This window comes from Folsomia candida, unplaced genomic scaffold (genome assembly GCF_002217175.1).
Source record: "Folsomia candida strain VU population unplaced genomic scaffold, ASM221717v1 Fcan01_Sc032, whole genome shotgun sequence".
NCBI classification, from domain to species: Eukaryota; Metazoa; Arthropoda; class Collembola; order Entomobryomorpha; family Isotomidae; genus Folsomia; species Folsomia candida.
This window is the reverse complement of record NW_019091224.1, coordinates 1751850-1763524: the sequence shown is the minus strand read 5'-3', so window position 1 is coordinate 1763524 and position 11675 is coordinate 1751850. Positions and strand designations below refer to the sequence as shown.

At 38.1% G+C, this 11675-nt stretch overlaps 3 protein-coding genes across 3 annotated transcripts; 2 read left to right on the top strand and 1 right to left on the bottom strand.

The window, feature by feature from the left end:
- The first annotated feature begins 1694 nt into the window (after window positions 1–1694).
- On the top strand, window positions 1695–3014 carry LOC110860483. The gene is made up of 3 exons (XM_022109530.2): window positions 1695–1917; window positions 2202–2354; window positions 2906–3014. The coding sequence occupies exons 1-3, from the start codon at window positions 1741–1743 to the stop codon at window positions 2942–2944; spliced, it is 369 nt and encodes a 122-aa protein (XP_021965222.2). The 5' UTR covers window positions 1695–1740; the 3' UTR covers window positions 2945–3014.
- Window positions 3015–5954: 2940 nt separating this feature from the next.
- On the bottom strand, window positions 5955–7564 carry LOC118439216 (gastrula zinc finger protein XlCGF71.1-like). The gene is made up of 2 exons (XM_035860328.1): window positions 7379–7564; window positions 5955–7301 (listed from the first exon to the last, which is right to left on the bottom strand). Exon 2 carries the CDS (start codon window positions 6934–6936, stop codon window positions 6250–6252), a length of 687 nt encoding a protein of 228 aa, XP_035716221.1. The 5' UTR covers window positions 6937–7301; window positions 7379–7564; the 3' UTR covers window positions 5955–6249.
- Window positions 7565–8230: 666 nt separating this feature from the next.
- On the top strand, window positions 8231–11276 carry LOC118439253. The gene is made up of 3 exons (XM_035860396.1): window positions 8231–8405; window positions 10592–10808; window positions 10896–11276. The coding sequence occupies exons 2-3, from the start codon at window positions 10596–10598 to the stop codon at window positions 11085–11087; spliced, it is 405 nt and encodes a 134-aa protein (XP_035716289.1). The 5' UTR covers window positions 8231–8405; window positions 10592–10595; the 3' UTR covers window positions 11088–11276.
- The last annotated feature ends 399 nt before the right edge of the window (window positions 11277–11675 follow it).

The window sequence follows — 11675 nt, the reverse complement described above, 5'->3', positions numbered from 1 at the left end:
GGGTTTTGCATGCATATTTCTTCCAGTAATAGTAACGTAAATCCATATGAAATCAAGAATTGAGCATAAACAAGCTGACCACAAATATACCAAATTTGCGACATTTATGCATACTACGTACACCGAGTGGTCAATGTACTTAGCATAACCAGTGTTTCGTTTTAACCGTGGAAAACTACTTTTGGACTGGACAACGTCGATGAGCGTGCAAAACTGGGCAAAATAATTTTCGACGGCCAAAATAGTCGAACATTAGAGAATTGGGCAAAATGCTGTAAGTTCTTCCTTATAAGGAAGTCCTTAATATATTAACGATATCGATCAAATTGATGAAATTGGCACAAAATTCTAATGCCAATCTTAAGGTGAAAAGATCACAAGAGGATAAACCCAGAGGAAATTCGTAACCAAATTGGAGAGATTTGCATTAAACTGCTGTTCATGATATTTAAGTGTTTAATTACCGTGTTCATGATAAAATTAATGTGCATATTTAGAAATATTTGTCATCACTCATGAACAAAGTAGTTATACTTTGGTCCTCTAATTCCAAGAAGTTAACGTTGTTTTGAGAAGAGTGAACTTTAAGATGGAGGTCTCCCAGCGGATGCGATCCGATTTTGAGCAAAGTTTTGCAAATCTATGGCAAATTTAATTAGTGTGAAATTTGCAAAAGACACGATCACCCAATGGGGTTTACGTTTGGCGCAGATATTTGCATCGGAAGAGGAAAAAACGCGCAGTAAATTTGGAATGTGTATAATTTGTCAGCTTTAAGTCGCGTTTTCTCCTCTTCGGATGTAAATATCTCAGCCAAACGTCTATAAACGCCATTGGGAGATCGTGCGTCTTTTGCAAATTTCATATAAATTTGTCATCGATTCACACTAATTTGACCCTCAAAATCGGATCGCATACGCTGGTCCACCTCCATTCTTAAAGTATGATATAACGTGTCAACTAAGCATTTTGTTCAATTAAAAAGAATGTTGTTTTATTGAAGTTTACAAACGTCATGAGAGGATTTGGTTGGATTTCATGGTATTAATTTTACTCTGTATGATGATTAAAAGTGCAATTAGACAGAAATATGAGCCCTTACATAAAAGCTTTCCAAAACAAGATTCTTACTTTGCATGAACTATTTTATGTTATCGCATTTTCTCACATTTTTAGAGTCTGGTCTCCATGGGACTTCATGATAACGGATGTAACGCTATGTTCCCAAATCCTTCCTGTCTCAGGAGCTGTCCATAAATTATGTAATGCAAAAATCGCGATTTTCTAGACCCCGCCTCACCCATACCTGTTCACTTTCATTCATTTGAGTGATTATGATGGTGAATGAAAATGAATTTCCTATCATTTGAATGAAAATGATTGAAGGATTCCGTCATTTCGGATGAATGACTGTGAATGAAAGATTTCTCACTAATTTCATTTTTCACCCTATGCTTAATACATGGAGCGAATTAAGAAATGAAGTCCGATGAAGTGAAGTGAAATGAAATGAATTTGAACGAAAATGACTGAATGTGTGTGAAAATCTTCAGTCAGAAATTGGGATTACTGACTTTTGAATGAAAACTAAATTTTTGAACAAGTATGCGCTCCCCCCCTTTAACATTTTGTCATTTGTACCATAGGCACGATATCATTGGAGCCTTAGACCCCCCCCCCTTCCCCCTCTTGCCTTACGTAATTTATGGACGGCCCCTTGTGGACACGTATTTAAAGACAATGTCTCTTCTCCAGGCTTATCATTCGTGTTTCTCAACTGGAAGTCAAAACTACACCGGAAAAATGAAGGTTATCCAGATGTCCAGCGTTCTGAAGACCTTGAGGGGCCTGGCGGCCCTTCAGGGTCCCACGCCAGCCAAGACTCGCCAGGAGATTTTGAACAGGCTAAAAATTAAGGTGGGCAAATTTTTATGTTTTCATGCTAAAATTATTATTTTTTTACAACTTCTGTAATTTTTTTGACCACTCACCTTTTTTACAAATTATTTTCAAATTATTTACTTCATTCTAGAAATTTATACAGATCCATCACAATTTTTTGATGAATTTGTTTTAAAATTATTTTTGGCCAATTTTCTTTGCTCGCCTTTTTTACAAAATATTCCAAATTAATTCTAGAAATTTATAAAGATTCAGCACAATTTTTTTATAAATATGTTCTCCTTTTTGTTTTATGACAGGAGGCGGAGCTGAAAGCGGAGGGGAAAGAGCTCCCCCAATGGGTCAAGGCTTATCGGGACGGCGACTTCGTCCGGGCCGGGACCCTGCTTCATTTGAAGTGTGCGAAAAAGGCAAAGGAGACTGTGGAGGATCAACCAAAGGAGGAAAACATGGTACGAAATTTAGGGGCCGTCCATTAATTAACCTCCTGGCTACCAATTACACACACAATTGTGTAGTAAAACTATTTCTCTTAGGTACCAAAGTATTTTTAGAAATTTTACGTTGTCCGGAATTTTTCAACTTGATAGATTTCCATTGACTACCAGAATTTTAAAAATCCTCGATATACATAATTACCCAAATTTGTGTAATTGGTACGCAATGGGAAACGATCTCGTGTGTAATTGGTAGCCAGTGGATATAATTTTGCTACACAAATATGTATATTTGGTAGGCAAAGTAATATTTTGAAAAATATTTTATGGTAGTCAAGTGATCAAAAATCGTTACACAAATCTGTCTAATTTGTTACGCAACGGAATATTCCCGAAAATTAACTGGCAGCTAGGAGGTTAATCATGTAGTATCCCGAGTTTCTAGACCCTTTTTAATAAGTGTCACACATAATTGGAGCCCCTTACCCCATCTCGAATGTTATTTGTGGGCAAAAAATTATCCCCAATTTATAAAAATGTTTCTAATTTTTGTATTTGTTTTACAGAATTCGTCCCCCTCCTCCTCCGGCTGCTGCTGCTGCTAAATATTTAAATTGAAGGGACAAACAATTTGTTGCAAGAAAATTGTAATAAAGATATCAAATTCATTAAACTTGATTATTTTGTAGTAATTGAATCAATTTAATTTAGCATAAAAAAGTTCATAATATTCGAGAAACTTTGTAATTACGAGGAATCATGGAAATTAATTGCATTTTCTTTTTCGTCTTTTTACTGGTATAAATTCCATCCATCATTTTGTGCATGCAATCAGAAATTGAGTTATAAAATAGCTTTGCAATTTTGTCTGTTCATGAAATAAATACTTGAAATCAAAAAAGGCATGCATTGCAATAGAATAGATAAAATCGATCAAAAAGTTTTTTTCTAGGTGAAAAATTCAAATTAAATTTCAAAAAATGTACTAAATTGGGATAAAAAAATGAAAATCTGATGTTGTTTGGCATCATGCAATTAATGACATCCATCAATATGCGAAATCCAATAAAAATCCACCCCTATAAAGATTTTCATAATTTCGTAAAAAAAAATTTACATGAAAACATGCATGAATAATAAAAAAAGGAAATTTAATCCACCGACAGGAACAAGTCTATTTTAAAAACTGTAAAATTTCATAACAATTGTACATTAAATATACAATATATACAATATGTGCATTAAATTTATAGAAAAACTCTCGACAATTATTTACAGAATTTAACTTCATCTCATATTTTCTTCTAGTTTATTTATTTAAAAAGTGGGGGTTTCATTTTTAAAAAGCGATTTTACCAACGAGCAGATTTACATACGTATTTTTAGTTCAGTTTGCACACTAAAACAATTACACTCACAATGGAGGCGCAAACCATGTTCAGCCCAGATATTTTTTTGACCTTATTAGTTTGAAAGAGCAAGTCTTTACAAACAACATTTGGTTCGGCACTTGGGCAGATGCGCAAATTTCAGCACGTTATGGGCGCCACAAGTTCGCAAAAATGCACGATTTTTCGGGCAATGCCCAGCGCGAGCTCAACTTCGTGCGTTTTGCGGCGCCCATAACGTGCTGAAATTTGCGCATCTGCCCAAGTGCCGAACCAAATGTTGTTTGTAAAGACTTGCTTTTTCAAACTAATAAGGTAAAAAAAATTTTCTGGGCTGAACATGGTTTGCGCCTCCATTGTCAGTTTCTCGGGGTGAGAAAAGCAGTGGCCAAAAAAGCATACAAAATTAATATTTCTCATTTACATATTCGACTCTCTAGATTTGTTCTCATCCACGATTTTAATTGTATATTTTCATTGGACAGAAATATCTATGTAAGTCCCCCGATATTTTAAAATAACGGATTTCTCCCACCGTATGTATGAAAGCATACCTGTTCACTTTCATTCATCTGAGCGATTATGATGGTGAGTGATAGTGAATGAAAATTAATTTCCTGTGATTTCAATGAAATTAAATGATTGAAAGATTCTGTCATTTCAGATGAATTAGTGTGAATGAAGGATTTCTCACTCATTTCATTTTTCACCCTATGCACGAGAATATAAAAAAATACAGCCATATAAATAAACTAGCGTATAAGCCCATCTCCCGCCGGGCGAGAGCTTATTTGATTTCCCTGAAAATTAAGTGGATTGTTCATGATTCCACCGAATTATATTTTATTTTATCTATATAATTGGCTGGAAATGTCTTTTGGAAAGGGAAATGAAACTTTCGCTACTTTCACTTCCGTCACGGAAAATTACTTGCACTTCCGTTGCAGACAAACATTTCCAGCTTATAATATAGATTAGAAGGATTTTGCATGCATATTTCTCCCAGTAATGTACATACATCAGAAATCAAGAATTGAGCATAAACATGATGAGCTGACTACAAATGTGCCAAATTTGAGAGATTTTGCGTCCAGATTTCGTCCAGGGGTGGTCAATTTGGATCGCACAAGTAGTTTAAAACTACTTTTGGACTGGACACCGTTCAAAAGCGTTGAAAACTGGGCAAAATAATTTTGGACGTCCAAAATGTCCAAAATTGTCCAACAATGGAGAATTCTACAAGTTCTTCCTTATTAACGACTTTTTTTAAGTCTATCAACAGATATGTAATCTCACATAATTTTTGAGCATTTTGGTTAGTCTGTAATGTGATTCAATTTTGAAAAACTTTTAATTTAGCATGTTTTCTTAAGAAATTTTCTAAACCTTGCCGTGTTACAGACCAAAATTCATAGGAGATTACACACACCCACGTTATCGGATTGTTGAAAGATTCAATAATGAAGGTGCAAATTTTGCCCCATTTTCTAATTTGGACGCTTGGGCATTTTGATCGGGCCAAAATTCGGTGTCCTAGAACTGGTTAAAACCGGGTTTGGATAGTGGCAAAAAAACCACAGCGAGCGAAATATGGGGCAATAAAACTTAAATGATTGCTCAAGCTGCATATTTCCTACAAATTAAATATGCACGCGTCCTTTTGCATGAGAAAAACAGTAGCCGCAGAAGTTTGAGGGGACAGAGGGACAATGTCCCCAAGGTTGTCCACATCATCTGCCCATGCCCCTCCCTACCTTCCACCCTATAATTTTAATGTCCCCATGCACAGATCCCACGGCTTCCGCGGCCATTGGTATTACTGGAGGAAATTTGCATACAAAATCTCATGTCTCATTTACTAGATTTTTTCTCCGGCTGAAACATGATTTTATTTCGGAAACAATGTCTGATTTTCTCAAACAAACGGAATTTTTCAATGAATAGGAATTATACTGGAATTTTAGTCTGATCTTTTCGATGTGATGCTCACGATAAGAAAGCGAACGCCCAGCCATCAATTTTTGAGGCCAGCTTATCATAATAATATGCAAATCGAGATTTCCTCCAGAATCATTGAGTCGCCGTTCAGATAAGCGACCCGAAACCTGCACGATTTGCATGTGCTGCACAAACTGACCCTTCTTCTCGTCACGATGAAACATGTCGTCGTCACTGGTCCAGCCTTGCATTTATGTCGGCGCATGAAAAAATGGGAGCGAGACGCGAGCAGAGTTTTATATTACTTTACTACATAAAAATCGTCAAAAAGGTAACAAAAATCAAGTCCCGTTTGCAAATTAACAATTCAATTACACCCATTTTTACCAGAATATGTATATACCCCGTCATAAATCAGGAAAATAAAAATACATAAAGCATGGGAACCACGTGGTCAAAATGTTGTTTGGCAGGCATAGGAGGACTTTATTGTGAAGGATGATCCCTCTCGACATGTCTGCAAACGTTCGAGAACGTTTTCCCACAGTGGGGGCAGGGGTGGCGGATTTTGTCAGGAACATTCCTCACATGTCACCCTTGGTCCCGAACTTCTTGGCGCACTCGGGGCACGCGAAGTCCTTCAGCTTCCGGTGAACCGTCGTCTTGTGTCTGGTCAGAGAAGATTTTTGACTGAACGCATGGTCACACTCGTCGCAACGGAATGGTTTTGGGTTGGAAGCGTGAATGATTTGGTGCGATCTGAAGGCACCATTGCAACCGAACAGCGCCCCACATTGGACGCAGCGGAAAGGTTTCTCCTTCGTGTGGGTGACCAGGTGCACATGATAAGCGCCGTTGGAGGGGAATTTCTTCTGGCAGAAGAGGCAGACACGACTCGTCCCCTGCTTCACGAGGGCGACCTTTTCGTCCTCGGAGAGATGGGTGAATCCATGGTTGGTCAGGGCTTGCTTGGAGGAGAACGTTTTTCGACAAGTGGGACACCTCCAGCGCACTTTTTCCTTGGTGTAGTTCCTCAGATGGCGATTGAGTTGGGATGGAATTCGGAATCTTTTGGTGCAGAAGTAGCAGCCGTATCGCACCTCCGCGTGCTCCTCGCGGCTCATGTGGAGGAAGAGATGACAGGTCAAGTCTGTTATCCGGGTGAACTTCCTCTTGCAGGTGGGGCTTGCGACCTTCGTGCGCAGCCACGTGGTCGATAAAGTGGTGACGAATGAAGAACGATTTTCTTCGGCAGTGGGGACATTTTTCATGGAAAAGTGAGGACTTCTCCAGCTCGTGGGGGTTGAGGTGGGTGCGGGCGTGGAAGTGAGCACTGGTTGCGTTGGTGAAGGGACGACGGCAGATTTTGCACGGGAAGATTTTCTTGGGGCAATTTCCAGGTTTTTAATGACCTGCTGGTGGTTGAAGGAGAGGACACGTGGTTGTCGTCACGTGGAGTTGGCCGTGATTGGACGGAGTGAGGAGGAAGTCGCCCGTTTTGTTGAAAACGGACTCCTTTCTCCGTTATGTGGACGGACGTTTTCCGTCCTCCCAGCAATTTCCGGTTGACCTCCATTCTGCCCGAAGGGAACGTATCGTTCTGCTCGGAATGTTCTCCCGTTTGCAAAAATCGATCCTTGCACAGAATATTATTACGTCAGGATTCCGAGTAGAAGGACATATTTTAGATGAAAGTTCGAAATGAAATCTTACCAAGCGCTGGTTTCTTAATTTTTGGCCTAACGCGTGTGTATGGACTTTCCGTGCTTTTCAGGTTGCTCTTCAGATGCGCCTTTTTGTAGGAGTGGAAATGTGCAAAATTGGTGAAATTTCTGGAGCAGGGGACTGAGCTCTTGTTTGAAGGAGAGTTTGTTGATCTGTGTCTCCCTCGGAGTGAGAGATGGCTTCGCTTATCTGCATATTTTCCATGCACCAACCAAGAGCCAAGTCTCGTATAGGCAGACCTACCAAAAAAGCGACAAAATGCAGAATTAAATATGTCTATGCAGAGAATTAAACAAGAAAATAGTCGTGAGCCCTCAATATTTTGCATGCATGCATATTTCTTCCAGTAATAGTGACTTGTAAGAAGTGAAAAATCCACTTTAAGGATGGCAAGCTGATAACAAATGTGTCAAATTTGCGACAATTTTGCATCCATATTTTACCCAGGAGTGTTCAATTTACATCGCATCGTAACTCAATGCTTGATCAAGGGGGTCATTTCCATTAAATTAAATATGCATGGGTCACGTGTCAGTCACGTGGTATGAGAAAAGTTAAGAAATTGAGACTCGATCGTGTGCAAAATTTATTTTCTTCGCACATATTGCATTTCAATGCTTATTCATTTTGATGAACCAAAAATATATGTAACAGTAGCAGAAGAACGGAATTCGGATTCGTAACCAAATTTGCGAGATGGTGGAGGGACGCATGCACGCAGATTTCTTCGCAATTTGCATTAAATAATAATTAGCGAATGGTCAATAAGCATCACTCCCACCTGTTTGAGTCAGGATTTTCTTGCTAAATTCTCCACACAGAAAGAATTCTGCACTTTTTGGTACGTCTAACTATTCGAGACTTGGCTCTTGGTTGGTGCGATATGCAGATAAGCAAAGTTATCTCAAGGGAGACAGAGACCAACACGCTTCCCGGAAAACGACGGCTGACTTCCTTTCTCTAGAAATTTCTAAAAGTTTCTAAAAGAAAGTTCGAAAATTAAATTTTTGAACAGGTATGGTCACTGGTCAAGCGTTTGTATATTTGTGTCGCCACATGGAAAAATGGGGGCGAGACGCGAGCCGAGCTTTATACAGAACAAAATTACTGTAAAAAATCGTATTTTGGTCAAAACGGTAACAAAAACGACATGTTTACAATGTAATACTTCAATCATGTCATTTTTATCACTCGTACTATTTATTCGAAAATATTTATAAGAAATCAAGCATACATGGAAAGGTTAGGTTAGTTATGGTGTCTGCATTTCTGAACTTGTCACTTGTTGCGTCTCAACTTTCTCTTTTTCCCTATTCAACTTGGCGTTTTATCCTTCCATCCAGCGACGATATGTTGGAGACAGAGTGAGATTTTGAGAGTGAGATTTTGAGGCAGAGTGAGATTTTGAGAGTGAAATTTTGAGAGTGAGTGAGATTTTGAGAGTGAGATTTTGAGGCAGAGTGAGATTTTGAGAGAGAGATTTTGAGAGTGAGTGAGATTTTGAGAGTGAGATTTTGAGGCAGAGTGAGATTTTGAGAGAGAGATTTTGAGAGTGAGTGAGATTTTGAGAGTGAGATTTTGAGGCAGAGTGAGATTTTGAGAGAGAGATTTTGAGAGTGAGTGAGATTTTGAGGCAGAGTGAGAATTTGAGGCAGAGTGAGATTTTGAGAGTGAGATTTTGAGGCAGTGAGATTTTGAGAGTAAGTGAGATTTTTGTGCAGAAATCTGCTGCAGCTAGCCGGCCACCACTGCACTGTTCCTATTGACCAGCATCTTTTCTCGGGGTGGTGGTGTCTCACTCTCGCCCGAAAACATGGACAGGACGAGCAAGTGAAGAGAGCTACCCAGCAGATTTCCAAGTTTTTTTTTCCTATTTCCAATCAAAATTTGAGCTCGTTTCTTCATCCCACCCTGGGTTTTTTCATTTTCAAGGCGGCGTTACACCCACAAAAGGTCAAAATCCACGTCGAACAGAGTCAAAGTCAGTCAAAAATACAGGTTTTGTGAAGAAAACAACTTTTTTGTGTGGAAAAACACATTGTTTTCACAATTTTTCAAAAATACAGTGCCCCAGTTCATTAAAAACTCGTAAAAAAAACTGCCTTTTATCCCATCATTTTACAAAGTTTAACAAAATAAGAAGACATCCTTGATCTGAATAAACTATAAGTAAGAATTTGTAAGTCTACACAATTCACTAATTTTTCAATGTTTTACCCGCCTGAATTGCCTTTTAACATATTTTTCACCTCTAAAAAAGTGAATTTCTTCCAAAAACCTGTCAAAATAAATACAATATTTTAATATCCATTCTTCCCACTGAAATTTAAATTTCCTATGCTGTCACACCCACAAAAAAAACGAAAATCTACCCCGAAAACCCAACAGCCACACAAAAACACATGATTTCTTCAGAACTCAACTTTCTATCTTTGCCAAACTAAATTGTTTTCACGATTGTTAAAAAAATGCAGTATTTCTCACTTTCCTTGTTAGAAAACCTGCATTTTCGTACAAACAACTTCCACCTTCTCCTCCGTGCAGATTTTCGCCTCTAACTCCTCCCACTTAATTTATTCATGATAAACACTAACAAATAAATAATATTTAATAATTAACTAAATACCGTAAAAACTCAAATAGTAGCCGGGGGCTACTATTTAAAAAATCGGTGGCTGGGACCCGGCTACTATTTGAGCAAGGCTACTATTTGGGCAAGGTCACTATTTATAAAATTATGAAAAGATGCACGGCTACTATTAGCATACAGCTATTGTAATTTTGTTTCCAGAATCAAACTCGAATTAAATTTTAATAACAGCAACAAATTCTCCTTTAGATTCGTATTAGATGACAATTTTATAGGTTATGCCTGCTCTTAATCTTAATAATTTCTCGGATGAGCCGAATTTCATGTTCAATTCGATTTTGTATAACTGAGATTAAATTGAATTATGATTTAATTACTTAAATTAGCTGGCTAGGAGATGTCTGGTTATATGTATGTACATTGGAAATTGACGAACGTCTATGATTCGAATGAGGCTACTATTTGAGCACGGCTATTATTTAGGCACGGCTACTATTTGAGCAAGGTCACTATTTATAAAATTATGGAAAAAGGCACGGCTACTATTTGAGCAAGGGCTACTATTTGAGTTTTTACGGTAATTACGTTAAACTTTAATTATTTACTTGCAGACCCATGGCGTCCTCCAACTCCAAGTCGTCACCTCAACCTGCCCAAAATAAGGGGACCACAACCCGGCCCCCAAACGGGGTCAAAGTCTTCCTCGACACAATGCGGCTCGCCGACCACGACGCCATTAAAAAGGAATGTGAGGCCATCCTTATCCGGAAGATAAGCCCGGAAAACGCGGTGTACCTGGCCCAAAACGCCCCCTCCGTCAATGCATTGGTATGATTTCCACGTCACCTTACCTTATCAAGGACCGATAACTTACCTCTGTATGATAAGTCTAATTCAGTATTATCATCCTTTCAGGCCTTGGAGGAGAAGGCAATCAATTACATTTTGGACAACGACGTCCTCGATAAGAGAATGACGGCGACTGAAATGTCCAATTTTTTAGGATTGGATCTCTTCGAAAGGTTGGGGATTGCTGTAATTTCACGAATGATGCTGCAGAACATGAGGCAGCGGATGAAAATGAGAGGGGGGAAAGGGTTCCAATGATATGTGATCCATTGTTTTAAAATGTTGTCTAAAAATTTCCTATTTTTACGTATTATACATAGTTTATCCAGGTCTAATGAAATTTTACTTAATTTTCACATCATCCATGCAACTTTAAATTCAGTAGAACCTCAATTAATAAAAATATCTAATTGATCATCATCAAGCAGTAAAAGTTTAATTAATAAATACCGGATTCTTTTTTTAAATGTTTAATCAATCCTGGTTGATTTATTTGTTCATTCATAAGTTCATTTCAAAATTTCCGATCCTTAAGACATATTTTGATTTAGAAATTACAGGAATTGGTTAAATTCAAGATACTCATAATATGCAATAAAAGTTTAACTAAGGGATTAAATTTTTAAAAAATGTTACATAATTCTCAATTCGAACATTTTAAACTTTATGAACTGCTTGAGGGCGACCTCCTCCTCCTCCTCGGCGCCACATACCTGTTCACAGTCATTCATCTGACTAATTATGATAGTGAATGAAAATGAATTTCCCCTCATTCGAATGAAAATGAGTGAAAGATTTAGTCATTTCAGGTGAATGAAAGATTTGTCACTCATTATTTCATTTTCA